The following is a 27,824-nucleotide window of genomic DNA, read 5'->3' as shown; positions in this document are numbered from 1 at the left end:
TTTAATGTTTTATTTTCAAGTATAAAGGCTTAGTCGGAGAAGGGGACCAAGGTCAGGCAGTGGGCAAGGGGTCCAGAAGCCCAGGTGGAGTGGATGTGTGGGCCAGCTGGCTCCCGGATGCCATGGCCAGTCCCTGGTGCCCTGTCTGTGCCTGGGACCCTCTGCTGGATGCCAAGAGGCCGAGGTAGCTGTGAGAGGAGCGGGGTGTGGGGTGGAGGGCGCGGGTTCACATCACCGCACAACACTGGCACGTTTTTTGCTTAGGGCCACTTGCCTCTTCGCCCTCAGGAGGAGCAGGTGGCTCGGGCTGCTGGGCAGGTGCATAGGTGGGCACAGGGTGGGCAGTGGGGTTGGCCTTGGGCCGCTCCACTGGAAGCAATGGCTGGCACTCTGGAGGCTGTTCAGGAGCTGGGGTCTCTGCCAGGAGGGGCGAGGCATCCCCGGAGGGGTCCTGGCCCTCAGCAGGGGTTTGGGGCTTCACGGCTTCCTCCTCCAGGGAGCCTTCTTGCTTCTCCTGGGGCTGTGGTCCTTCCTCCTCTAACTGTGGCTCTTCCTTGGCCCCCAGGGGAACCTCTACGTCACTCACCTCCTCTGCCTCACATTCCTTCCCTCCTCCTGACTCTCTCTGCTCTTCTGGACTCACATCTTCCTTGATCCCTTGGGTCTTATCTGCCTCCAATGGCTCCTCACTTCCTGTTTCCTCTGCTTTCAGTGATTCCTCATCTTCTTTTTTCTCTCCCTCCAATGGCTCCTCACCTCTTGTTCTCTCTACCATTAGTGATCCCTCACCTTCCTTTCTGTCTGTCCCCAGTGGTTCTTCAATTGCCTCTAGCTTTTCTTCATCTTTCTTTTCTACTACCAATGGTTCCTCAACTTCCTTCTCTTCCACACTGAGCTTTTCCTCACCTCTTTCCTTCTCTGCCCTCAATGATCCCTCAACTTCCTTGTTTTCTATTCCCAATGGTTCCTCAACTTCCTTCTCTGCCTCCAGCTTTGCCTCACCTCCACTTTGCTCTACCCTCAATGGCTCCTCACTTCTTTCCCTCTCTGCCCTCAAAGGCTCCTCAGCTTCCTTGCTTTCTGCTGACAATGGTTCCTCACCTCCTTCCAGATCTGTCTTCACTTTTTCTTTAACTCGCCTCTCTGGCTTCAAGGGTTCCTCACTTCCTTTCCTCTCCACCACTAGCAACATCTCCACTCCTTCACACTGTGCCCTCACCTTTTCCTCACTTCCTTTCTTCCCAGTGCCCATTGATTCCTCCGCCTGTCTCCTCTCTACCTCCCAGGTTTCCTCTCCTCCCTCCCTCTCCGCTCCCAGTGGACTCTCATCTCCTCCCTCCCTTCCTGGCACCCTTGGCCCTTCCAAGCCCTCTACCAGCAGCTCCTCCCATTCCTCGCTGAGGGTCACTCTTTCCACCCAAATGAAGGACCCCTCCTCTCTTGCAGAGCGCCCCTGACCATAGCCATCAGGGCTGCCCCTGGGGGCCCCTTCCCCTTCTCCAGAACCTGCTCCTTCTAGTCCCTCCTGGAGTCTAGGTGAGCTGGTCTGCACAGCCTCCAGGCCTGTACCCACCTCCCCCGTGGCCTCTGCGTCATTGCTATCCTTGCCTCCCACCCCTTCCCAGACCACCTCTACGATTCCCCTGTCTGTCTTCACCCAGGACGGGAGCTCTGGGTGGTCAGCTTCCGGCCTGTCCCCAATGGCCTCCAGCACCATCTCTTCCACCTTAGCCTCCAGCTCAGGACCTGTGGGCCCCGTGGCACAGTCCTCTGTGGCCCGCAGCCCCTTCCACACCACCTTCACCATGCCCTCTCCTTTGGCCTCATCCACCCTCACCTCAGATGCCGTCATCCCCTGACTCTGCTGCTCTGGAGGGGGGCTGGGTCTGGGGCAGGGGCCGTTGGCTTCTAAGGAGCCCCCAGCTGGCCCGGGGACCCGCCTCAGGGCTGGTGGAACCCTGACAACCTCATCTCTGGGCTCAGAGGGGGACTCTGGGGACGTGCCCGGTTCAGCTGGCAAGGAGGCTCTCTTCAGATCAGTCTGGCCTGGGGGAGTCGGGGGAGGAGAGAAGAGAGGGAGCGACAAGGTAAGATTCAGGCCACCCAGATTCAGGCCGCACTCTTGAGAACCCCACACCTAGGGGCACAAACACCCACCTGTAGTACCTGCCTCCACAGTGGGCTGGGAGAGCGGACGATGTCCCTGCAGGAAAGGCAGAGACAAGGTCAAGCCAGCCTATGTCTCTACTTTGAACCTCCTGCATGCTAGTACTCCTTTCCTGCTCAAACACCCTCAATGGTAAACCGTCTACTGCACCTTAGCCTTCTTCACCCAGCTTATTGCCCTCTGTCCAGCGCCTTGCACACAGTAGGTGCTTAATCAATTGCGCAGCCAATTGATTGTAGGGACCTACTCTGCCAGCTACGGAGGTTTCTGTGAACAAGGGACATTAAGCCTTTTGCTATTGGAATATACATTCCAGTGGGAGGAGGCAGGTCATAAATACACACAAATAAATATATAACGTCAGTGTATAAAAAGGACTATGTCAGGAAAAAAAGGATGAGCGGTTAAGGAGTGCCTGGAAGGTGATGAGGTGCCTCCTTTAGATATAAGATGCAGGAGGGCCTCTCGGAGGAGGTGACATTGAACAGAGATCTGAAGGATGAGAAGAGCAGGCCTTGAGTCAAGAAGTGGGGAAGGGCATTCCAGGCAGAGGGGACAGCAAGTGCAAAGGCCCTGGCACTGCAATGAACTAGGCAAGTTAAAGGAACAGAATGGCTGACTATAAAAGGGTAAGGAAGTAAGAGGAAGATGGATTCAGGGTGGCAAGCCGGGAACAGCCACACAGCTCGCCTAGGCCAAGCTCCATGGATGTCCTCACAGTTTTCTGATCCTATCTTCTTTCCAGCCCCCATGCCTTTGCACAAGCTATTCTCTGCTTGCAATTCCCTTTCCCCTCCTGCTTGGATCCCACCCAGATTCAGCATAGATGTCACTACCCCCAGGAAGCCTTCCCTGAATCCTCAACCTCACTCAGATGCTTCCTCCATGCCATCACATGCCCAAGGCTCCCCTTCACTGACTCTTTGCACTCCTCTCCTCATCTGGTCTGTGAGCTCCTTTGGGCCAGGAAGCATTCTTTGTGCATGATCACTGTCAAGGAACTGCTGGCTTATACCAAAAACCCACCAAATGCTTCCCATGCCGATTAACAGGTCTCTCTCTCTCTGTCCTGTGACAGGCACTTGGGAGCTTCGGCAAGACATCATGCAGAGGTGGGGACCGTGGAAAACCGATACTTCACTGTGGCCAGGTGCAAATGTGGCCAGATCTTTGGACTTCAGGGAAAACCCAGCCAGACTTTTAGAGTAAAGTGTATGGCGTATGGATTCTACCTTAATAAAGGCATTACCAAAATGAAAACCCCAAATCCCCAGAATCTGTGTAGAGCATCTCATGGGGGCCTATTCCCACCTTTGAAGCTGAATTCCGTGAGCACTCGCCCAGATTTTCCACCTGCCTTCCTTATTTGGGCCATACTAGCAACCGTGTATCAAAACATTCCCGGTGCCTGTTTCTGGTTCTAAGCTGTGATCTTGTCTACCATCTCACACACCTCTTACAGATGTGTGCTGATATTCTCTTCTCAGAGACTGGGAAACTGAGGCTTGGGTAAGGAATGTGACTTGCCCAAGACTACAAAGCAAAGAAGTAGCAGAGGACCAAGCATCTAAACTGCCCTTGCAGAGGTCCTGCTTGGGGCCCTGTGGCCACAGCCCCTCCCCCACCATCTGCTCCTTGACTCCTCACCTGTCTGCGCCAGGTGGGCCTGCCTGAGGGCTTGTGCTGGGCACCTGTGGACGCACTTTGCAACAGCTGCAGCTGGGATTGGAGTCTGGGGAAGAGAGGGGGCTACTGGGAGCCGAGCCCCCAGGCTCAATGGATCCCCCCAGTCTCAATATGCCACCCAGGAGTGGGCCCCAGGAGGTCCTGGCCTAGCAGGCTGGGGCCAAGGAGGCAGGCAGGGGCCCCACTCACGTGAACAAGCTGTCTTCCAGGTTCCGGATGCGGGCCTGTGCCTGTCCCTCGGGGGACTGAGGGTCCTGGGAGGCGGGATCCTCGGGTCCCTCAGACCCCTCAGGCGCCCCGTCCATTAGCCACCGCTCCCGGAGAGACTTCCTCTGGGCATAGGAAGGGGGCTCCAGCTGGGTACAGGACGCCCCTGCCCCATGCAGGGTCCCTGCCTCACCCCTCAGGCTGGGCAGATTGCCCCTCAATCACCCAGATGGGACAGACATTTATCCCTTTCGCTGGGATACATGCCCTCATTGACCCCCAACACTGCTAGGTGAGACAGACATTCCCATTACCAGCCCATAGCTTCCCCGGGCTGGAGAAAACACCCATCAACAGCCCCAACCCTTCCAGAATGGGACAGACACACCCAAGGGTGAAATCAATGTTTCTCTTGACCCCTCCCTACCCCAAAGTTAGACAAATACCTTCACTGTCCCCTTACTCTTCCCAATAGTGGAACGAATGTACCCATCACCACCACCACCGCCCCCTCTCTCAAGCAGTGAAAGACACCCGCCCCCAAAGCTGGAACCAGTGCCCCCAACTACTAGCCCCAAATGAGAGGCTCCTATGGTCCCCGCCAGCCAACTCTCACAGGCACCCTCACTTCCTGGCCCAGGCTAGGCAGGCGCCCCCGCTGGCCCCCCAACCTTGAGCCGCTCCACGCGGAGTTTCTCCTCCTCCAGCTCCCCGCGTGCTGCGCGGATCTCCTCCTGCAGCCGCAGCTTCTCCTGCGCACAGAGGACGGAGCTGCCTGCGGACCTCGCTGGGCCGCCGCCTCCCTTTCCGCCCTCCCTCCTTCGCCAGGCTCGCGGGGGCTCCCGGGGCTCCCGGGGCTGCGGGTCCGCCGCTCGCACGTCGGGGCCGGGAGGGGGCTGCGGAGGCGCTGACTCAGCAGCAGCGGAGGCGGGGCGGGCGGGGGCGGGGCCGGTCGCGCCCCGGATGGTGCGGAGGCCTGGCCAGCGCCGAATGGGGGTCTGTGCATGCGGAGCGCGGGGAACCTTGGAATAGGAATCTGGAGAGGAGACAGAACTGTGGAGGTCCGAGAGACGGGGTTCAGAGCTGAGGGTCCAGATACGGGGATCACAGGGAGGGGGCGAATGAAATGGGGGTCCGGAATGGAGGTGCAGTCATGAGGGTCCGGCGAGACTGGGCTGTAGAGATGGGGTCCAGAGAGGTGGGGGACAGAGAGATGGGGGTTAGTGAGGTGGGGGTTCAGGGACATGGGGTAAAGATGTGGGGGTGAGAAGGATGGGGTCCAGAGAGAGATGAAGATTTATTTAGATTTGAGGGTTCAGAGAGATGGGGGTTAGTGAGACAGGGGCCTGAGAGGTGGGGTTCAAACATGGTGTATGTGGGAGATCGGGGTTCAAGAATGAAGCATTGGATGATGCAGATTCTGGGAGTGTGGGTCCTCAACCCCCCCCCCCCATTTTGCGGATGGTGGTGATAGAGGAACTGGGGAGCGGAGTGTGCCTGAGAATTTAGGTGGGGCGACCCAGGCAGAGCTAGAGCTGAGGGTGCTGCTCCTGCTCATCCCCGCCTCCTTCACAGCGCTAGGCCAGCTCCCTGGGATGGGAGGAAAGCTTGGAAGAGGCCTGGGGCAAGGCTGAAGATGCCCAGGGCACTGGGCGGGGGCGCACAGGGAGGGCCTCACTTACCGCGATGACCTCTAGTCGCTGCCGGTAGAGGGAGCTCTCGGCCATGGGCCTGTGGGGAGAGGACAGGAGCTGCGGAACGGTTCTCCCAGGGCCCCACCCTCAGCATTGACCTCTTGAATGCCACTCTCTGAACCAAGATCCCTGAGCTGCTTGGAAAGCAACTAGAGCCCAGCATTTCCTCTACTTCCCCTTTGCACCTAGGAGGAGTCAGGACAGAGGGTGGGGGATCCTGCGAGGAGGTAAGAGTGGAGACCATTACAGGTCGAGCTACTAGGCCAGACATCACTTCTCTGAGCCTTAGTTTCCTCATCTGTAAAATGGGCCTGGATAGCTTGACCGTGACCTTTCAGAGAGATGCCCTAACCAGGAAAATACTGCTCCAAAAACAGTAGTATAGTTTATTATTCTTAATACCTTTAATAGTTCCCATGATTAATAATGCTTATGATTATAATAACCATTCCCAGTCCACCCTACAGAAACTTTCAAATCCCACCAGGCTCCCAACATGCTATGTGTCTCTTTCCAATTCCACACCCTCTCTGGACCTTGTCTCGTACCCAGGATCCCTTCAGTGCTGAAGGGCGAGGGAGTCTGGGAAGAGAATTATCCATTCCACCATGGACACACACCATTGCCTTGGTAACTCCAGAGCTGTCTTCTCCACCTGCTAACTCTTCCTACAGGGGGCAAGGGTCACCAAGTCTTGCTGCCTAGCTCTGGACTCTGAGCTGGGAGGAAGGGAGGGGGACTTGTGGTTTAAGGTTTAACCTGAGATACCCCCATCGTTGTCCTCCTTGCAGCACCCCAGGATCCTGCTTCCCAGCCTCCAGGGCCGCCCTTGGCTCCATCTGGGCTACTTCTGGAAGCTGGAGGCTGACTGTGGTACTGCAGGGCACTTAGGGGACAGTCATCACTACACCAACCTATCATCACAGACATACATTGAGCACCGACTACGTGAAGGAGCTTGACAGGCCAGTATCCTGAAGGGTGTATCTATCTGCCTGTTGTCCCGGACACTCAGCCCAGGGCAAGCCCTCAAATATGTATTAATTTGAGTATGAACCCTATTGGGTGAGTATTAGCCTCATTGCCCAAACTCTGATGGGGCCTACTAGATCTTCTCTGACCACATCTTGAAGGCATAATATCAGCACGCACTTAGCACTTGCTATATATAGTGCTCTAAGTGCTCTATGGGGCTTCCGCTAGGCTGCCACAGCTACCTCTGCCTCCCCCTCCCTGCTCTAATCTTGAGACACTGTAGTTGACTCATTGCTGAGTTGACATTCCAACTGAGAATAAAATCAGCCAACCATTAGCCAGCGCATACCACGTACCAGGTTCTGTGAAATGCTTTACCCATAGTAATTCATTGAATCTTCCCAACAATCCTAAGAGGTACGTAGTATTCTTGTCCCCATTTTATTGATCGGGAAACTGAGGCTCTGAGAAGTGGCAATAAGACTTGTCCAAGGTCACTGAGTCAGGATAGGAACTTGAACCTCTCAAGCCCAAAACACTGGGGAATGGCAGGGGGAGTCCGGGCAGCCTGTTTTGGTAGCCAGAAGGCCAGAGATCAGCCTAGGGGGGAATATCTGATCTCAGTTGGGGCAGGGGGCTGAAGTCATGCTTTTCAGGAAGGCCAGGCCCCCTGCTAAATAGGTTTGTCCTTGGGGAAGGGCTGAAGTCCCCTCTCTGCTGTCCCACCCCCAAGATGTAATCTCCCAGCCTCTTCCTTGCTGGGGGGGATCGGGTTCCCATTGCTAGGCAACCAGGTTTGTAGTTGGTGAATAATGCAATGGGGACCCAAAACAGTGAGGAGCCAAATTGGGGTCCCTGAGGGAGCCCCTTTTCTAGAATATTTTACAAAACCTCTGGACCCCCTCCACTCTCCTACTTTAAAAGGCCCTCACACCTCGAATATTAAAATACTCTGTACACACAATCACTACTGTTTATCTCTAACTCTACAAGAACAGCTTTCATGGCCATGGCCTTTTGCCACCAAGAACACTTGGTGGCCATTTCATTAAGCAGGTGATCATTTCGATTTTGCCATCGTCTTTCCCAGTTCAGGAGCTGTTAACTTATTTCATTGGATCTCAAGCATTTCCTCCCACCCTGGAAGCTAAGGGATGTCCCTAGAGGCAAAGTGTAGGAGTGAGGGGCCCTGGCATTCTCCGCCCCCCCAGTCATAGCCCCACCCCCAGGCTGGACTTTGGGCTTGAAGTCTGCCAGCGGAAAATCCCCGAAAAAGATGGGGATGGAGGTCCATTTTCCCACCCGCCTCTCTGGGGAGGGGGATATCAGAGAGCCTGCGGAATTGGCTGCAGCGGTGTCCCTGCATTCCCCCTGGTCCCTTAAGAAGAGGCCCTCTGGGGCTCTCACCCCCCCGGGGAAGGCCAGTGTGCCCCATGAGTCCCTCCCATGTCTTGTCCACCTGCCCCCCTACCCTGGACACTTACATGGGTGTGGCCGGAGACCACACCTGGCTCTGCAGGGCCATCTCTGCCCAGAAGCCCACGTTCTGGTCTCCGAGATCAGGACCCACCACCCGCTTGCCCGAAGGTGCCCTGGAAGCTGTGACTTGGCTGGCAGGGAGGGGGGGCTGCGGTCAGGCACCGGGAGAGCTGGTCCAGCTGGTTTGGGCTGGGCGGCAGGAGGCGCACCGGGTGAGGGGGGCTGGGGGCTGGCGGGCAGTTCTGGGGAGGTACTATCAGCTGTCCTGATAAATTATTTACCGGCCACTGGCCTCCTTGCGGCAGCCGGCTGCCTCCCAGCAAACACGCTTTCACATGTGTGGTCAGGCATGTGGACCAGAGTGGGGAGTCACCTTGGAGTATGGCGCCTTCACGTGGAACCCCGGACACCTCAAGTCCAGCTGCCCACCAAGGGTCCCCCACATGTGAGCACCTTGCACACCACACATGCTGGCGACTCTTACGCACTAGTTACTGCCCTCCCTCCTCAGACACTAGCTCTCAGTGGGGAAGGAGGGGCTGATCCAGCTAGAAGATTCTGAGCACCATGGGAACAAGGAGACCTGGGCTTTTGGTAACTGTGGGTAACTTGCCCCAGGGGTAACTTGCCCCAGGTTTCTAGGCCTCAGTTTCCCCTTTTTTGCAATGGGAGAATTAGATCAAGTGGCCTCCAGGACCCTGGACCCTTAGATGCTGTAACAGTTAGGGTGGGGTCTGATGAGGAAGGTCCAGAGAACTTCCCATCCAAATCTTGAGGGTCTCTGTTTTGCCTCACTATGCCATTCTGAAAGTGCCAGCAGCTACTTTCTCAGCTGACTTCATGTTTCATTAATTACACCTTGGGGAAATTATCTACTCTCCAGGTTGGTCTCCCACAGTCTCCAGTGCTCCCCCTATCATAGCCCTGGTCACACGGTGCAATTCCAAGACACGAACCTCAAGGAGAATGGTCCTTGCCCTGCTCCCCCTGCCTTAGAGAGCACACTCCAGCTGAGACCCTCCCCTGGGAGCAAAGGGAGCATACCCACCTACATCCTGCACCTCCCTCATCCTACTCGGGGTACTTGGGACCCCAGAATTTTCTGTCCCAATGGTTTTGAGCAGTTTCCAGAGGGCAGACCATGCAGCCAGGATGTGCCTCCTGCCCCCCCCCACCCCCGAAGTGGCTAAGGACAGCTATTGGGAAGGGTGAGGAAGGAGCTTGGACATGTAGGACAGGGTCCCCGGGGTCATGCACAACACTCCTTGCTATGTAGGACGGAGTTGGGGGTGGAAAGCAAAGAGGGCCAGACTGAGGGCTGGATTTTCCCTGTACCACACATTTCCCTGTACCACCATTTGAATCCTAGGGATTCAAAATGTTGTCAATTAAACCTGGCCTTTTAGGTCATTCTGAAAGTATATTTGCTATGATAAAAAGAGAGCATATTTTTAAAATTAGTTTTTAATTATGGTAAAGTACACATAACAAAGTTTATTATATTTAGTGGCATTTAGTATATTTACAATGTTGCAACTATTGCCACTATCTTGTTCCAGGACTTTTTCATCACCCCAAAAGGAAATCCTGTCTCCATGAGCAGTCACTCCTCATTCTTCCTCCCCCAATCCCTGGCAACCACCAATCTGCTTTCTGTTTGTATGAATTTGCGTGTTCTGGACATTTTATATCAATGGAATCACACAATACGTGGCCTTTTGTGTCTAGCTTTTTTCACTCAGCACAATGTTGTAGCATGAACAAGTGTTTCATTCTTTTATATGGCCGAGTAATATTCCACTGTATGGACAAACCACATTTTTTTTATCCATTCATCTGTTAATGGACATATGGGTTGTTCCCACTATTTGGAGGGTAGAATATATTTTATTTAATTGCTTGTAGTTTGATTTTGTAATAATGATGATGATGATGATGATGATGATGATAATAATAATAATAATAATAATATAAACGGAGCCACCTTAAAATGGAGCTGGAGCTGCCATCCCAGAGAAACTGCCTCACATGTCATATGCCTCAAACCTTTGGAATTTTAAAACAGGGCAAAACAGTTGCTTTGGACTGGCCTAAAGCAACACTGTGTCCCAAAAAATTGTTTGCAAGGGTAACAAGAAAGCAGATATATGACTACCAGATTGATGACTATCAGACTGAAAATTTAAAACATTGTTTAGAATTGGCATAACTATGTTAGCTCATCTGCACCAATAGAAATGCCTTTCTTCTATTAATGTAATTGTTCCCCTTCCTTCTCTCACAAATACCCTCTGCCTTTGTCTCCTACTCAGAACACTGGTTGGGTTTCTGCCTGAATCTGTGCTTCCAAAATACCGATTCTTTTAGATCTCAAATAAATGCTTGTTGCCTCTCACTTTGGCCTTTTATTTTTTGGTTAACAATGTATAATATATAAGCTTCCCTTTGTACTCTTGTCCTGGGTTCCACATTAAGGCAAGACTGTTTTGTTTATATATTAATAATTGTGTCTCTACCAAGGTGAAACAGGACTTCCAGGTCTGATTTATTTCTTTATTCCCAGCATTGGTGTAGGCCCAGTATCATTCAATAATAATTCTTAAACAACTGCTATGTGTCAGGCCCTGTTCTAGGCATGGGGGAGTTGGGTATAAAGGTGAGCAAGACAAACCAAAAATGCTGTAATGAAGCTCACTTTCTGGTGTGGGGAAGACAGATAATATACAAAGAAACAAAGGTGATTGGTGATAACTGCAGTATAGGGTGAGTTACAGAAAATAAGAGGGGTAGGGTAATGAGAAGGGCTGTGTATGATGTAGGCTGGATCATCAGGGACCGCTTGTCTGAAGAAGTGACATTTGAGCCCAGACCTGAATAGTAGAAGCTAGCCACATAATAAGTCATTCCAAGCAAAAGGAGAGAAAAGGGCAAAGGCCCTGAGATGGGAATGAAGTGGGTGGTTTGAGGGAAGCACGAAGGCTGAACAGAGGAGTGACTGAGGGAGAGAGTGTCAGAAGATGAGAACTGAGAAGTGGGCAGAGCCTTTGGGCTGGGGCAGGAAATTTGGAATTTTCTTCTGAGTTTGAGGGGGAGCCATTGGAGGAAGGTGAAGTGACTGGGATGAGGGTGGAGCGATGTGAATGAATTCAGAATACGTTTTTGGAGCACAGCCAAAAAATCCAACAACGATTCAATATACAGATGGATTGGAGGGGGCCTGAGGGAACCTGAGGCTGACTCCTAGGTTTTGGGCATGAAAACTGGGATGGGTGAGTTGTCATACATAATGGGGAGGAGTAGAGTTAGAGGAAACCAAGAGTTCAGTTTTGAAAGTATTCAGTTTGATGTATCTATTAGACTGGAGACTGTTGGCCATGGGTCCAAAACTCAGGGGAGAAGTCAGAGCTAGAGATATAAATTTGGGAGACATCAACATAGAAGTGGTGTTTAAAGCATGAGATTGGAATTTGTCCGGGTCCCGGAGACTGTGTGCTCAAACTGAGTAATTGATGAGAACCGAATAGAGTTGGTTTACAAAGGTATGGGGAAACAATAAAAGCATTGTGCGCACCCTGGGTTAGCAACAGCCAAGCGCTGTTACACCCCTTGGCGTTGGAGAGAGAGAGCTGTGCAGAGCTGCTGCCTGCAGTGGAGGAACACAGCCAACTGCATCCAGCTGAGGGAGGGGGCATGGGATATATATGTTGACCTCACTCTCCTCTCTCTCATCAGCCAACCCCAATGGAAGCCAGAGGGGAAAGAAGCCTGCTGATGCAGGTGAACAGAAGTCTGAGAAGGGGTGCGCTGGAGGTAGGAGGAAAACTGGGAGAGGGTGGTATCCCTTGAGACCAAGGAGCTCATGGAGAGGAGGTCAGAGGGGAGCCAGTGACCTGGTCTGACAAATGGAGGTCATCCGCGTTCTTGGATGGAGAAGGCTCAGTGGGATGGTGGAACCAAGAGCTGGGTTAGCATGGCCAGAGAGGGGCTAGAGGTGATAAAGTGGAGAGGCCACTATACAGACAACTCTTTCCAGAAATACAGATTTAATCTTTGTCTCCTCCCAAGTGAGTAGGCACTGTTATCCCCATATTACAGACAAGAAAACTGAGCCTCAGAGAAGGCTGGCACCTTGCTCAAGTTATGAGTGAATGGAACCCAGGTGGGCCCGATTCCAATTAGGCCAATGGGGTCAGAGGAAGGAAGGTCAGATGGTAAGAGTGAGGAGGGTAGTAATTTGAGATTGGGATCCAGGAGAGAGAAGAGGGTGGAAAGGGTAGGCAGAAAGTTGAGAGAAGGAGTGATCAGTTGGATTATTAGGGTTTCCTGAGGCTGCATCGGCCCCTACTTTTTCTAGGTAATTATATCTTTCTAACAGATCACCCCAGAATGGTTGGTTGGGGTGGGAGACAGAAGGCAGATTTGGAGGGGTGGGGAAGAGAGTGGCAATGTCCCTGGGAGTGGGTCGCCTGCGTGAGTGCCAGGATCTGACTCCAGCTGTAGAGAGCTGCTCCTTCCTGCAAGCCTGGATCCTTCTGTGGGCCTTCCCAGCCATCTGGGCCCAAGGTGACCGCCTTTCAACTGCAGCCACCCCACGCTGTATCTGTTCCTCGCTCTTCCCTCAATCTGGGAATGCAATTGGACCCGGATGCCTCGCGGACTTTTCCGGGAGGGGTGAGGGGTAGCGGCCTTTGGGTGAGAGCGAGCGGTGGCGCAAAGATGGGAGCCTCGCATGGCGCCCAGACTCCTGGCGCCCCCTCCAGCCCGAGCTGTGCGCCGCAGGGGTGTAACGTGGACGGACAGCGCAGAGACCAGGGGCGTAGCTGCCCGCTGGCACCCTCTGGGCAAAGCTGGCAAGTCTCCAGAATGATATCTTCGGGGGACAGACATCACTACCAGAGGGCCAGTGGTTCAGAGGCCCAGCCCGGGGCGTAGCTGGGGCCAAACCTCCTGGCAATTCCAGGGACGTGGGACCGAAAAAGTGCCAACGTGACGGCCAGTGAGTGAAACGGCACCCAGACTGGCCCCCCAAATAGCGAGCCGAGTCTAGGTAAGTCCGGTGCCCTGAGCTGACCCGGGACATGCCAGTGGACAAAATCCGGTGCCGGACAGAGGCGCTCCCGCCCAGAGGGCGGGGCCAGGGCGGGGCCCGAGTCCTCCGGGCAGGTGCAGGGGGCGGTGCCCGGCCCTGCCCCCAGGGGCTGTTCTTGGAGGCCAGGGGCGGGTCAGAGAAGCGGCCGGTGCGGGCAACGCCCTGGAACCCGCGGGCGGCGACTGAGGCCACAGGTGCTGCGCAGGGTACCGTGTCCCAACTGTGGGCATCAAAACTTAAGCTCTAGGAACCCACGCTTCCGAGCTGCTACCAACCCTGGACATTGAGGCCTCCGGGCCTGAGAACGGAGCCCTGGGGTCGTCAGAAGAGAGGGGCCCAGAGCCCCCGGGGTCAGACAGCGAAGTCCCTGGGCCTGTCGCAGAGCAGGACACCGAAGTCCCCAGGCCAGGCGGCGAGGTCCCCCTGCCCTCTGCAGAACAGGGCGAGGAGACCCCCGAGCAAGAGAGCGAAGTCCTTGGGCCATCAACGGGGCAAGACGAAGGGCGCCCCGGGCCGTGCACACCTGGGAGCTTTGAGAGTGCGGGGCCAGGCAGCGACGACTCCGAGCCATCCGAAGCTCTAAGCGCCGGGGTTCCAGGGCAGTGTCCCCCTCAGGGTTCTGAGACCTCCTCCTCTGGGTCAGACTCGGAAGCCCCCCAGCAGCGTTTTCCACTTTGCTCCGAGATCCCCCAACAGCCCTCAGAGGAGCCGCTCATGGAGACGCCCATCGAGCGCGAAATCCGCCGGAGCTGCGAACGCGAGGAAAGCCTGCGTCGGAGCCGGGGCCTGAGCCCAGGCCGCACGGGCCGCGAACTAGTCGAGCTGCGCGTGCGGCCGGTGCTCAGCCTGCCCGGCCCAGGCCCGGCGCTCCCGCGCGCCTTAGAGCGCGCGCGGGCGGGCGCACAGATGCAGCGAGACATCGAGCGGGAGGCCCACCGGCAGGCGGCGCTGGCGCGCCCCGCGACCCCGGAGCCGCACGTTCGGCCGCCGCCGCAGCCGCTGGGCGAGCTCAAGCGCTTCTTCGAGGCCGCGGGCGGGTGCGGAGCCTCGCAGGTGGCGGAGGGCGGCACGGGGCCCCAGCGGCTGCCCCAGCCCGGAAGCCGGCCGCGCTCTGCAGTTCAGGGCCGGTGCCCGGTGCTGGCCCGCGCTCCGCCGCCCATGGCGCCGTCGCTGCTGGAGCAGGAGGTGCGCGAGGCGCAGGAGCGCGAGCGGGAGCTGCAACGCCAGAGGCTCAGCGTCTATGGCACCGCCGAGTTCAGAGAGCCCGCGCCGAGCCTCACGGGTAAGCCGCGCACGCCGGGGTGCCCAGGGCTCCAGCCGCCCTCACCGACTATCCAACTCCAGTGTTCCCTCTTCTGGCCTCCTGGGGGTTTCCCCTGGCTCCCAGACGCCTGGGACAACCCTCTCTCAACTTTCCGTTCCATGCCCACCCCTCTGGGCTGCCCACTCTCTGTGCTCCACCCCGCCCCCCTATTCGGAGGGGTCAACTTCCAGATCCATTCCACCTAGGCTCGTGGTGGGAGAAGGAAGGAGGATTCCAGATGTCTTTCTCTTTGTCGGGTCCCAGAGAACCCTGACTGGGTTCTGCCACTCTTGGGGTCGTCCTGAATTTTCGGGTTCCTACCTCCCCAGTCTGGGTTTGCCTGCCTCCCTCTTCAGAATGGAGGCTCCCAGGGGGGAGGAGGGAAGTGAACGCCTGTGTGTGTTTAAGGGGCGCGGCCGGCCTCCTTTGTCCTGGCCGCCTCCAGAGGAGAGGCGACACTCGCTGAGTGCCCCTTTCCCCGCAGCGATCAGGGGCGACGGAAAGCTGGCGGTGATCTGGCCTCCCCGCAGAAAAGCCTCGGAGAACGGCTTGGAGCAGGTGGGAACCCCTTTCTCCTCGTGCCTCAGGCTCTGGTCACTACCCTACCACTACCACACACCCCTATCCCCGTGTTGCCAGTATGCTGAGCCCAGGAAAGTGTATCCCTGCGCCCCCGGGAAGTCAGTCTAGGCTAGGACCCAAAGTCCCCGGCGCGGCTCCGGGATGAGGAGGCGGCGGTGGTCCTGGGCCCCAAACCGCCCCACCTTGCGCCTGCATGTCCCGACTTGTCCCCTCTTCCCAGGAGGAGCGGAAGCCTTGAAGTTGGAGCAGGCTAGGACCCCCGGCCGGAAGTAACATGCCCGTCAGAAGACCCGGGCAGGGGCGCCCAAAAGTGCCCTCCAGATCAGCGGAAGGCCTGGAGCGGGGCCAGCGGTCTGCGCCTGGGAAGATGAAATCGACCAGCCCATCATTGAACTTGACTTTGTGAAATTGACCAGTCTTTGCTATAAAAAGTGTTATTCCCCGTTGGGAAACACCACAACACAGCCAGTGAAACTCTCCTGCCCTTCTCCGCCTAACGGCAAACGGAGCTAGCCTCTCCCTCCTGCCTTGACAGAGGACCGGGTCATCGCCTCGGCTGTCCCCACTCCCCAATAAAGTTCCTTCTTTCTGGGCAGTGCAGGCTGTTTCCTTCTGGATCTTCTTGGTCTGGGGCGGGGGAGGGAGGGAGGGAAGCGGGAGAGCGGCAAGCGAAGAAGAAAGCCGCAGGAGGCGCGGGCGGTAATGCGACATGTGCCCTTAACGCCCTGTTCTGGGGCTGAGGGTCTCCCACGGCCCGTCCTGGGTCCTGATGCCCCCTGGTGGCGCTGCCGCGAGCTGCGGCTTTCCGACCAATGATCTCTCACACCTCCCTTTCCAGACTTCGTCAACATTTTATTAGTTCCAAGGGCATGCCCCGCGCTGGGCGCTGGCTAGACAGAGGTGATAAGAGATTGTTCCTGCCCTAAGGATGTAAACAGCAGCTCCAAAAAAAAAAAAAAAAAAGTGAGGGTACAAGCTCCTTAGCAGGGCACGGAAGGCCATTTACAATCTTCCCAGCGACTGCAAACCTCACATGCTTAGGGCCCCAGGCAGATAGTAAGGAGAGAGATGGGATATGCTTGAAAACAAATGCCTCATTTCAACGGGCAGGTAAGTGTCCCTCCGTCTCAGCAGTGCTACCAATGAGTGAGTTAAGTGGTGCCAGCTGCTTTCCAAACACAACTGGAAACCCAGCTTTTAAAAGAGAAATCTACTAAACTTTTAAATAATGTGACTAGGAAACATTTTAAATGGGGAGGGGGATGCAGAAAGCAGCAAGCAGCCTGTCTGCAATGGGGCTTATGGCTGTCAATTGGCAAGCCCTCCCTAATTTCTCTGTCCCAAGACAAGGGGTTCAAGGCCCCCCTGGATGGGATTCAAGAGGTTCTGTGGACACCCCAAGATGTAAAACTGTATCTGTGGAATCATATTCTGAGGTTTTACTGTACCAGTTTCTTAGAGGTGCAATGAGACCCAAAAAATGGTGAGACCCAGGAAACATTTTAGAATCATTGTTTAAACTCCTGAATTTGTCCAACTCTGTATACGGTGGATCTAGCAACAGGCTGGAACTTGCACAGGGACAAAAGATGGCTAATGAAGACTGAAAGAATGCTCACAAAGCATTGCACCCCCAGAGCAGCCCAGCCTAAGGACCCAGCCCCTGACCCTGTCATCAGCACACTGACCACATGCTTGACTGTGACTGAGAGGTCTGGAGAGAAAGGCAAGAAAGAGCACTGCCAAGGTGGAAATGGAAACACCCAGTACTGTTTTAATTTCCAGCAGGGCAGATAAGAAGTATGTAACGAGTTGACAGGAGCTTAAGTGTAGACCTGCATTCTCAAACTTTCCTGCAAGTTAAAATCACCTGAGGCACACTTATGACGCGTAAAGCAGAATCTGAGGAAGGCCTTGGCACTGGTAAAGCTCCCCGGATGCTTCCAACATGGAGCCCAATTTGAGAGCCATAATGTAAAGGCTAGCAGTTCTAAAAGGGTGTTGCCTGGTCCAGCAGTACCAGTATCCCTTGGGAACTCTTTAGAAATGCACATTTTTGGACCCCATCCTAGCCTTGATCAAAACCTCCGTGTGATTTTCAGGCATGCTCAAGTTGGAGAATCATGGGTGTAGACAGTTCCTGAGAAACGAGACCCAGGAAATCCAGCCTGTTTCCTTCCTCTCCCAGTACTACCATCACCCAGGGGAAATCTTTAGTCTTAAGTGGCCTGTGGATTAGTCTTAAGATGAGACAGTCTAAAGCTGTGTGTGGCTAGTCCAGATTGAGATGTGTAAAACACACACATTTCAAAGGACTATAAAAAGGAATATAAAAAGGAGATATCTCAACAATTTCTTATATTGATTATATGTTGAAATAATTTTTGGATATATTGGGTTAAATAGCACTAAAATTAGTCTGACCTCTTTTTTTTTAATGTGGCTACTAGAAAATTCGAAATTACATGTGACTTGCATTGTGGCTCGCTTTATATTTCTATTGAACTGAGCTAGTTTATAGTTTTACAGCTGGCAGAAATCTCACAGAGCCTACCTCAAATCAGTGTTAAGGAGCTTCAGAACCTCTTTGAACTCATTCATACCTGGGCTATGGAGTAAAAAATCGTTAATGCTGTCAGAAATTGTCACCGGAAGCCCCCTCCCTCCAAGAACAAGGGTTTTGGAGTCCAATCCTGATTCATTTCACTTGTCACGTCCGTTTTTGTCATCTGTAAACTAGGGCTTATGATAATACTATAGCCAGGGATTATTAGGTAAACGAGTGCTTTGCTTAAAAGCATAAAAGCAGGGCTCTAGGTCTCTTCTCCAACTCTGAAAATGCCCGGGGGTGAGCGTGCAGGTGGGGGACGGGTACCAAGAGGCGTCCCTTAGTTTGAACGCCGTAACTTGCAGCTGAGTGACACCGGGTCAGGAAGGACACCTCTCCTCTTGCAAGGGACCAGTAGCAATCAGAAGGACCCAGCTCAGGTCCAGGCTCCGCCACTTCCTCGCTGTAGCTTTGGGCAGGTGAATTCACCTCTCTCAACGCAGGTCTCTTCTCCAGTCCAAGGCTGGGGTGAGGCTTTAGAGATCCCAAGTTGTAGTTCTTTGCGGCTCTCCCACCCCGTCTGCGCCCCAGACACCGCGCGGGGTACAGCGATCGGCCCGCTCCTGAACCCAAAAGCTGGAAGAGTAAGATTTGACTTAGGCCCTTAGAAAACTGATTGCGGGCCCTTTCCTGGGGTCCATCGGGAAAATACGTCTTTTACGGTATACAAAAATAACTTCCGGGTCAAAATATGCGATGGGGCGTGGCCCTGGATCCCTTCACCCCCAGCGGGAGTTGAATTTCCCGGCTACCCGAAACTTGAGGTTTTTTGGGTTCCGGTTGTTGACAAGCACCACTACTTCCCTTTTTGCTTCATGTACTCTTCTGCGCATGCCCACAGCTCTCACCCACCAGACCTTGGACCACGGTTGTTTCCAAAGACTACATTTCCCAGAAGACCGCGCGAGTGGGCGGGGCTTTCTCCCCCAGGGGGTGGGGCGCGGCGCTCCGAGCGGACGCTGAGTCTGTGACCTCTTTTCTTTCTTTTATTTAACGCAAAACTGGTGTGTCCCCACACAGGGTTCCGCGGCCGGGCTGGACCCGATGTGGACAGGCCAGTTCGGCCTCGCCCCTTGGAAGGTGAGGCCGAGCTGCACTTGGAGAACGATTGAGCCCCTCCCCTGCCCCCTCTCCTGGAGTTTGGAACTGTCAAGCTCCAGCTCTCACACTCTCCAGGTTCAAGACCCCTGCGCAGCCCACGCCGCGGGGCCGGCCGCGCTCGGGGGCCGGGCTGGGCCTGCCTGGCCCGTGAGGATCTGCACCAGCAGGTCGGTGGCCAGCATGTGTGACGGCTCCTCGAAGCCAATGGTCAGCAGCTGCTGGTAGTCCCCAGGCGGCTGCGGGCACAAAATCCTGGGGGCCGAGGACAGACAGGCCTGGACGTGAGCTCCCCCTGCTACTCGGGAGCCCCTCCCCTCGAGTGAGAGGCTGTGGCTGAAAGAGGCTTTGTTTCAGCTGGGGGTGGGAAAAACCCTTGGGGAAAGGAGTTTTCTTGTTGATGAGAAGCCTAGAGGTTGATGGCTCTGGGAAGTTGAACAACTTAGCCCTGACCTGGCCAATTAGCTAGCTGGCTGTGTTGGGCAGGTAACTTAACCTCTCTGAGCACCTGTTTCTTTCATTGTAAAATGGGGCTATTAGTATAGACCTCAATGGGTTGTTACATGAGTCTGCATAAAGCAGAGTACAATAAAATGCTGTTATTACCAAGGAAAACAGTGTTGGGGGAGGTAGATGGACTTTGATGGGGTTCAGCCCCTCTCTCCAGAGCCCAGGCCCACCTTGCCATCGCCCTAGCTCCTACCAAGAATAAAGGTCATCCTTTGCTGGTCCTAGGGGCACCCATCGCCCGATCGACCACAGCTTCTGAATCTGGGGGCACGAGTTGGCTGGACTCTTGCCTGTGTCTTCCCACGTATCTCGATAGCACAGAAAGTAGCTGGGAGGGGAAGGGGCAGAAATTAAGAGTGAGCAGTTTCCCAGCTTCTATTGAGGGCTTTAATTTTGGAGGTGAGGTGGAAACTCATCAGAAATTGCCTTCAAGTTCTCAGGTAGGGATGTGACTCAATACTGAGGCCTTTTCTCCCTGCCAGCTTAGCTTACTTTTAAGATGAGTACTTTTATTTTGATTGGGGGATGCGTGTTTTTTTTAATGTGGGGATGGCCTTTCCTTGGTTTCCTGCTTGGCTTTCCACACTTTGATGATCGTGGTTCAGAGGCTCATATTGGCATTCTGCATAGGTGGGGGGCTTTGATTCAGGTAAGGGAACTCACTAATCCACATGGGAATCTTGCCCCTGGCCTCCGGGCTCTGAGGTGGTTTCCAGGTTCCAGCGCATCTTCTTATAGAGGTACCGGGGGAAGCGGCTGGCAGTGTAGGCAGCAGGGGCACAGTATCTGAAGATGGACACCTCGTGGGAAGGACTGATGGAGAACCTCCCGCAGAAGAAACAGGAGATGCTGGCAGGAGATGGGAGAATGGCGAAGGAGGCTGAGCCCTGGACTTCTCCACCCCCACCCCCATCCCTGTCTCCTACCATTTTACCTTAGGGGGTCAGTTTCCTCCAGGTCCACGAACCCAAAGGAGGCATACATGAGCACCAGCTGTTCTAGGCGCAGGGTCAGCTGTTGAGAGATCTCCAACAGCTGCATGGAAGAGGGGGCATCATGAGATTAGCTGGTCTGCCAGGAGCAACCCCCGGCCCTCCCCATCCTCCAGGCCTAAAAGATGAAGAAAGGGGCATGGGGTCTAGGAAATCGCCCCACACACCCCCTTTCGGACCAGCTCCTGCAGAGCTCCATAGATGGGGGGCATGCTCCGTGCAGCTGCCTCCAGGTACAGGAAGTAAGGCTCACACATCTTTAAGAAGGTGGGCATAGCCTTCGCCAGCTGTTCCTTCTGCACTTGGTCCCTGCTGAAAGGAGAAGGGGGTCTTTGCCTGGGTCTCTCATTCCCCTTCCCCCATTTCTCCCATTCTATTTCTGGCCTGGACCTCTGTTGCAACTCCCCCACCCCCAACGCCAGGCCTTTCTCAGAGCATCTTCCAGGACAACCTGCATCACAACCATTTGGAACACTTGTTAAAATGCTGACACCTGAGTCCTACTACTACTGCCTTTGACTCAAGATTCTCTGCAGGGTGGAGCTGAGAAATCTAGAAAATCCCAATGGATGCTGAAATGTGAGAATCACAGTCCCTTTTCTCCTGGGTTGGGAATCATATTCTCCTTTGGGGTCTCAAACTGATAGCCAGCAGGCCAAACCTGGCTCAGCTAGGCTTTATTTAGCCTGCCCAGGGTCCAAAACTTAAGCCATCAGTTAAAAACTGGGGGGGGAGGGGAAGTCCTAGATATTTGGCAACCCAGAGCCCACATAATAGCAAGCACTCCCTAACCTGAAGTTGTTCACAGCCCTCAGCACTTCCAAATTGGATTCCTAATCAGCTAGCTTCATTTACTGTCTTTGGCTCCTAATGCTTTTAAGTTTACAACCCTGGTGTGTGCCACCCGCCTATCCAGTCACGCTTCTTTCCGTCTCCTGTTTCCTCATCCTCCTTATCCACGGGGACTTGGGGCCCTGTCCAGCATCACCTGTAGATTAAGTAGCTTTGGAAATCATCTGCCTTTTTGAGCAGGTAGTGGAGCTGTTCGGTGATGGGGCTGAACATGGTGTCCAAGGATAGGCGAGGAGGTATGGGCCCTGGGCCTGGGGCCAGAGGCTCGGGGGTAGGAGTAGAGGGGGAGGCCTCCAGCAGCTGCTCCTGGACATCCTCTTGCTGCGCCTTGGCTGGGTCCCCAGGTTGGCCAGGGGGCGTCGACCACGAGGGGTCTCCACAGGGCTGTGCTCCAGGTTCGAAGTCGTCTGGGGGCTGCGTTTCCCTAGGGCCCCGGGGGAGCGGCCCCACGAACCACTGCTCGGTAGCCATCCTGGGGGCTGGAGGCGGGGATCGGAGCTCTTTATGCCTCCACCACTCCCGTTGGTTGGGGGGGTTCGACCCCGCCCCGGGAACTCGGGATTTACCTGGGCTGGGAACGCGGCCCAGGCCAACTCTCCCCTACCTCGACCTCTCTGCGGGCGGCGCACCGCGCGGAGGGAGTTCGCCTGTTTTGAATTTCAACACGCGGGAGGGGCGGTGCCGCTCGGGTCGGAGCTGACCGCCCGCGGGGCCCTGGGTACACGCGCGCTCCCGTAGCCCGGCCCGCGGGGGCGACCAGAGCTGGCACAGGAGCTGGCACGTCCTGGGGGTGCGGTCCGGGGGCCAGCGCCTTTATCTCTTCGAGGCGGTTTCCTGGAGAGGAAGGGTCTCTACCGCGCGTCGAAACCCTGGGGGGCAGGAATATAAAGACAGCCGCCCACCCCTCATCAGCAGTCTCTTTTGGCCCAGGAATCTGTATTTTTAAAACTAATGGGAGTTAAGAAATGGTGTTAGAACTTAGCAGGTACTTAATGCTGTAGTAGTTACCACTAGAAATAAAATTCTTCACCTGGAAACATTTTCCCATCCCATGATCTCATTTATTCCCCAATCCCTTGTTCCTTTTAGAAAAGGACTGTGGGGCTTGGAGATTTCTGCCATGGGCCCAAAACAGATCCCTGCTCCCAATAGTTCTTTGCAGCACATAAAGGCTGTCAGATATATATACATGTACATATATGTGTATATATATATATATATATATATATATATATATATATATATATATATATAACCTACCAAGCCAAATACATTAATTATACTTACAAAACCTGCGTAAATGCTCAGAGAGGTGTTGGACCCCACCCTGTGTGACCCTGAGCAAGCATCTGCTGTGCCCAGCCAGTTGCCTTGCCTGTAAAGTGGGTTTTTACACGCTCTGTCTCACGGGGCTACGGAGATAACCCAGAAAATGCTCATAAAGCCGAGTGAACTTTGATGTTTGAGCACCTACTGCGTGCCCAGCCACTGCTCTGGGCATGGGGACATGACAGTATTAAGCAAATATTCTGGCACTCCTGGAGCAGTCACTCCTGGCTATGAGGTAGCTAGCTCCATTCACTACCTGTCTCCTTCCAAGAATTCTGTCCTAATCTGACTCTCCCAGGAGGCTGGTGTGGCTCTTCAATGGCCCTCCCCCAACTCCATTCATAAAAATGGGACTTCTGGCCTTTCATTATTTTTTTAAAACTTTATTTAAAAAACCGTCGGTGCAATATTAAAAAGCAATACAGCCAGCTGGAGCGACAACCAACAGAAAGAAAGAGAAGGAATAGGGAAGATCCAGGGACCCCACTTCAGTTGCTCCATTTCTGGAGGCCAGGGCAGACTGAAAAGGGTCTTGGTTGGTGGGGGAAGGAAGAAAGGCCACCCACCAAAGTGAACAGGGAGAACAAAACATTTATACAGGAAACATCTGGCTGGACTGAAGATCTAGGGGAGATGGGAAACCCCCAATTCTTTTTTCCAAAAATGTTCTAGGCTGGGGGGCAAGAGTTGGCCTTTTGGGGTAAAATGAGCAGGCCCTGTCTTACCCCCACCTCTTCCATCATGGAGTTTGGGATGTGCTGGGGGCCAGATGTGTGTATGTGTTGGGGAGACACAGGGAAGAGATGAGTATGGAGGGGTGCCCCCTCACTGAAATATGTTATGAGGGCTGAGGGTGTCCCCGGTCCAGTTCCTGGACTCTGGAGATTTTGGGTGAGATGGGGCAGAAATGGATCAGGGCAGGGGTGAGGCCAGAGGCTCAGCCTAGAAAGCCATCAGGGTCATCATCCTCAAAGTGGCCTTGCTGGAGCACCTTGATATGGTGCTCATAGATTTTCAAGGCTGGGCCAAGGCGGATGGACAGGCCCGTCAGCACATCTGTCCGCTGCATGAGCAGGAGAGACTTGCCATCAATTTCCTGGGTGGGACAGAGACAGACAGAGAGAGCAGGGTCAGAGTAGATCCCCACCGAGACCCAAGAAGTCGAGGGTTGGGCACTCACCTGCTCTTGGAAAGCTGTTGCCTGCTCAGGGAAGCCAGCCTCGGTGAAATACTCTACCACGTCCATCACGGTCCACTCCACAGGGTCAGCTGGCTTCTCTTTGCGCCCAGAACTGTATTGGAACAGACGAAACCAGTGAGCAGTGATGCTTTTCTGGCTCTATTACACACCCCTGGGCACCACCCTGGTGTCTCAAACATCCCAACTTACGGACAGCCAAAAGGGGTCCCATCGGCCCCAGGCAGGGCTGGTTTTCCTGGGGGCAAAGGCACAGGGGATGGGGAGTCTGGCCCAGTGGCAGCAGAGGCTGAGAAAGAAAACGCATTTATCAGTGGCTGTCTTGGGGTTTGGTTCCTCCTCACCAGGCACCGTCTCCCACCCAGAGGAGTCCTTACCTGATCCCCCTTCCTTATTCATGGCTGCCATGGAGAACACCTGGCGGGTACCAGTGCCTGGCGCTGGCCCCCGCCCTTCATCCTGTCCCTGGTGGGTTACACTGGGCATCCACTCCTTGACCCTCTCCTTGGCACCCTGAGAGCCCCGCTCGCCATTAAGCTGGTGGTGCTGGGCACCTGCCGGACGGTCACCCTCAGGGACCTCTGAGCCTTCAGACACATCGTCTTCGTCATCTTCGTCTTCATCATCATCTTCCTCTTCTTCCTTCTCAAGCACTCGCTCTTCTCCACCTCTCTGGTATCAGGGAGAAGCGCACAGGTTACCAGCTGTTCTGGCCCTAGGCCCAGTCCCTGGGATCCAGGACCAAATGGTGTGCCTAACGGCCACCTTTAATATCCACGCGAACTAACTTTTAAGCATTCACTCCGTGCCAGGCTCTGTGTTAAAAAAGGCCCTAGTAGCCAAATTTCACTAAACTCGCTCAACAACCCCAAGAGGTCGCTACTGTAGTTAAATCACATTTTACACCGAAGGAAACTGAGGCTCGGGAAGATTAAGTCACTTGCCAAGGTCACCACGCACGGAGACCGCAGGAAAGACGCGCAAAGCCCTGGCCGCCCGCCGCCTGGTTCCTCCCGGGACTCGCGCCCCTGCCACCAACTTCGCCCGCACCTGCCCACCGAGCAGCGCCCCCCCTTCCCGGCGCGCTCACCTTGCTCCGCGACGCGCGGGCGCTGGCGGCCGGCGGCGCTCGTCCGGGCCTGTCCCCGCGGGGCAGCGCGAGCGCTCCGAGGCGGGTGCGCTCCAGGCGGCCCCGCGCCGCCGCCTCTTCCTCCAGCAGCCCCTGCACGCGGCCACGGGTCAGGCGGCCGCCGGCGCCGCCGCTGCCCCCGAGGTAGCGCACGACTTCCCGCAGGCTCACGGGCCGCGCCGGGCCGCCGGCCCGCGCCGCGCCCCCCTCCGGCTGCTGCTGTGGCGGCGGCGGCGGCTGCTGCTGCTGCTGCTGTGGCGGCGCCGGCGGCTGTGGCGGCGGCGGCAGCGGCGGCTCCCGGGCGGCGACGGCGGGCGGGGGGGCGCGGCGCGGGCCGGCCGGGGGCGCCACTGCCGGCGGAGCAGCAGGCGCGGGCGGCGGCGCGGCCAGGGGCGCGGCCCGCTGCGCGCGGGGGCCCGGCTGCGCGGGGCCGGGTGAGGGGGGCGCTGTGGCGGCGGCGGCCGAGCGGGGCGCCCGGGCCGGGGCGGCGGCAGCGACGGGCGCGGGCGCTGGCGGCTGGGCGGGCGTGGGCGGCGGCGCGGCGGCGGGGCCCCCGCGGGGGGCGCGCGGCGGGGCCGGCGGGGTGGCTCCGCGCCGGGGCGGCTGGACGCGCGCCGCGTTGCGGTACGAGATGCTCCCCTTGTAGCTGACCCGGAGCACGGCGCGCTGCTGGATCAGTTTCTCGAGCTCGGCGCGCGTGCGCTCCGGCTCCGGGCCGTGCCGCCGCCGCACCATCCGGCAGATGCGCTCCAGGTCCGGCCGCGCCTTGCGCGAGCGCAGCGAGTCGATGGTGTCCAGGATCCACTCTTGGTAGTGCGGGGAAGCGGCGGACGACGAGGTAGCGGCCGCCGTGGTGGCGGCCGCCGCCGTCTCCGGCGGGGGTAGGGCCGGGGGCCCCGCCATGCCTCCCGCCCGGCCCGGCTGCACCGTGCGCGCTGCCTCCCTCCCAGCGCGGCGCCCCCCTCCCCGACTCCCCTCCCTCCGCCGCTGCCCGCCTCCTCCGCCTCCCCCCCCGGGGGGCGCAGCGCCTCGGCGGAGCGGCGGCGGCGCTGCTGTTTCTTTGCAAAAAAAAAAAAAAAAAAAAAAGAGAGCGAGAGAGAAAAAACAGTGAGAGAGAAAGAAAAGAGAGAAAAAATATGCACACACTCACTCACTCGCACGCACGCACACACAGACCCGCTTCTGCTGGGCGCGCGCGGGGCCGGGGATGCGAGGAAGGAGGAGGGGAGCGCGGCGCGGCCGGCCCCTCCCCGCCGCCGCCGCACGCGCGCCCTGCGCCCGGGACACTCCGACCCCCCTTCCTTCCCTCCCTCCCTCCGCCCCGCCGCCCGCCTTCCTCCCTCCCACCCCCACGCGCCCGCTTTTAAGGTGGAGCCCGGGCCCCCCGCCCACCCCCTTTACCCAGCGCTCTCGCTCACTCTGGCTCGCCCCGGCCCCCCCTTACAACTCCCGCGCGCTTTTTAAGGAGGCGCCGCGGAGTTGGCGCCGGGGCGGGGGCGGGGGAAAGCGGCAGGCGGGGGAGGGGGAAGGGAGCGTCAGGGGGAGGGGAGAGGGGGCGGGCAGGGCGGGCGGGCGGCGCTCGGCCGCCCTCCAGCCATTGGGCGCGGGACCCAGACGTCCCCGGCGCCCAGCCCCCCTCTCCACACCTCCCCGGCGCGCTCCGCTCTCGGGACCGCACTTACCGGGAACTCGCCGCCCGCGGGCCGGGCTCCCGCGCTCGCAGGGCGCCACGGGGACCCTCGGGCCGCTGCCGCCCCCGCGCCCGTCGGACGCGCATGGCCCCGCGTTGAGAAGGCGGGAGGAGGGCGCGCACGGTCTCCCCCACCTATGACCGCCCCCAACCTGGGCCGCCCCCGCCGCAGGTCGGCCTCCCGGCGCGCAGTCCCCACAGTCTCTCTGGAGCGCCCTCTTGGCCCCGGGCTGGACGCCGAGGGGGACTGCCGTAGATGTGGGGGACCCCGAATCTCAGGTCAAAGGGCAATTGGATGCCCCATTCTGCAGGGTTGGGGAGGGAGTGGCGGAAGTCAGCTGAACCCGGTTACAAGGACTCCAGGTCAGATCCTGATCAGCCTGGACGGACGGTGGGGTGCGAAATTCCCTTTCCAACCGTGTGTGTGTGTGTGTGTGTGTGTGTGTGTGTGTGTGTGTGTGTGTGTGTGTGTGTGTGTGTGTGTGTGTGTGTGTGTGTGTGTGTGTGTGTGTGTGTGTGTGTGTGTGTGTGTGTGTGTGTGTGTGTGTGTGTGTGTGTACAGTGGGGTGCGAAATTCCCTTTCCAACTGTGTATGTGTGTGTGTGTGTGTGTGTGTGTTTGTGTATGTAGGGTGACCGAAGTCGGGAACAGCAGCGACACTTTTTTTTAAACAAAACTTTATTGGTAATAGTTTTCAAATATGTTTACAACAGCACACTGTTCAAGAGGAAGTCGCGTCCTTCGCAGCACACAGGTTGAATCACCCCCGTGCCCACCCGGGGCCCACCCAAGGCCTGAGAGCTCCTCCTAGGATGGGGAGAAGTTATGAGAGGGACAGACGGGGATGGATGGGGGGCTCCCCACTTTTCTATTAAGAGAAAAAAGCACAAATGGGGAGCAAGGGGTGACGGACAGCTGACAGCTAAGCAGAGGAGGACAGCTGACAGCTAAGCAGAGGAGCGCCCTGGATGGGTTGGAGGTGGAGGCTATTGGGTGAATAAAACAGGCAGCCCCTCCCCAGCAACCCTGGCCTTGAACCAGGGCCACGAGGGGGAGGAGGGCTTTGCCTCCTTTTGCAGGTTTGCCTTCCCAACTGAGCTGAAAGGAGGCTGGGCATTAAAATCTAGTTCAGAATAAAATTAAGGAGTTTGGGGAGGAGTGGTGCTGGGAGGAAAGACCCTGGGCTTGGGGCTCCCCCTCTATCTTTTTGGGGGACAATTCCTCTTTGGCAGGGAG

At 56.3% G+C, this 27,824-nt stretch overlaps 4 protein-coding genes across 4 annotated transcripts; 1 reads left to right on the top strand and 3 right to left on the bottom strand.

Annotated features, from left to right (window-relative positions):
* Positions 1–8,335, bottom strand: PALM3 (paralemmin 3). Its single transcript, XM_081076433.1, has 7 exons — positions 8,214–8,335; positions 5,743–5,791; positions 4,732–4,812; positions 4,043–4,185; positions 3,815–3,899; positions 2,158–2,203; positions 1–2,046 (listed from the first exon to the last, which is right to left on the bottom strand). The coding sequence occupies exons 1-7, from the start codon at positions 8,252–8,254 to the stop codon at positions 227–229; spliced, it is 2,265 nt and encodes a 754-aa protein (XP_080932559.1). The 5' UTR covers positions 8,255–8,335; the 3' UTR covers positions 1–226.
* A 5,057-nt stretch (positions 8,336–13,392) lies between these two features.
* MISP3 (MISP family member 3) lies at positions 13,393–15,781 on the top strand. Its single transcript, XM_081076963.1, has 3 exons — positions 13,393–14,579; positions 15,085–15,158; positions 15,403–15,781. The coding sequence occupies exons 1-3, from the start codon at positions 14,012–14,014 to the stop codon at positions 15,418–15,420; spliced, it is 660 nt and encodes a 219-aa protein (XP_080933089.1). The 5' UTR covers positions 13,393–14,011; the 3' UTR covers positions 15,421–15,781.
* Positions 15,782–18,968: 3,187 nt separating this feature from the next.
* Positions 18,969–21,713, bottom strand: LOC308508748 (UPF0575 protein C19orf67 homolog; the record flags this gene model as incomplete). Its single annotated transcript, XM_081075967.1, has 6 exons — positions 18,969–19,143; positions 19,592–19,726; positions 20,062–20,247; positions 20,333–20,433; positions 20,558–20,702; positions 21,379–21,713. 6 exons carry the CDS (start codon positions 21,711–21,713, stop codon positions 18,969–18,971), a joined length of 1,077 nt encoding a protein of 358 aa, XP_080932093.1.
* Positions 21,714–22,948: 1,235 nt separating this feature from the next.
* Positions 22,949–25,857, bottom strand: SAMD1 (sterile alpha motif domain containing 1). The gene is made up of 5 exons (XM_081075451.1): positions 24,860–25,857; positions 24,147–24,441; positions 23,962–24,058; positions 23,752–23,863; positions 22,949–23,667 (listed from the first exon to the last, which is right to left on the bottom strand). Exons 1-5 carry the CDS (start codon positions 25,799–25,801, stop codon positions 23,509–23,511), a joined length of 1,605 nt encoding a protein of 534 aa, XP_080931577.1. The 5' UTR covers positions 25,802–25,857; the 3' UTR covers positions 22,949–23,508.
* Between the last annotated feature and the right edge of the window lie 1,967 nt (positions 25,858–27,824).

This window comes from Rhinolophus hipposideros, assembly GCF_964194185.1.
Source record: "Rhinolophus hipposideros genome assembly, chromosome: 16".
In the NCBI taxonomy this organism is placed as follows: domain Eukaryota; kingdom Metazoa; phylum Chordata; class Mammalia; order Chiroptera; family Rhinolophidae; genus Rhinolophus; species Rhinolophus hipposideros.
The sequence above is the reverse complement of the archived record's forward strand: the minus strand, read 5'-3'. Positions and strand labels throughout refer to the sequence as shown.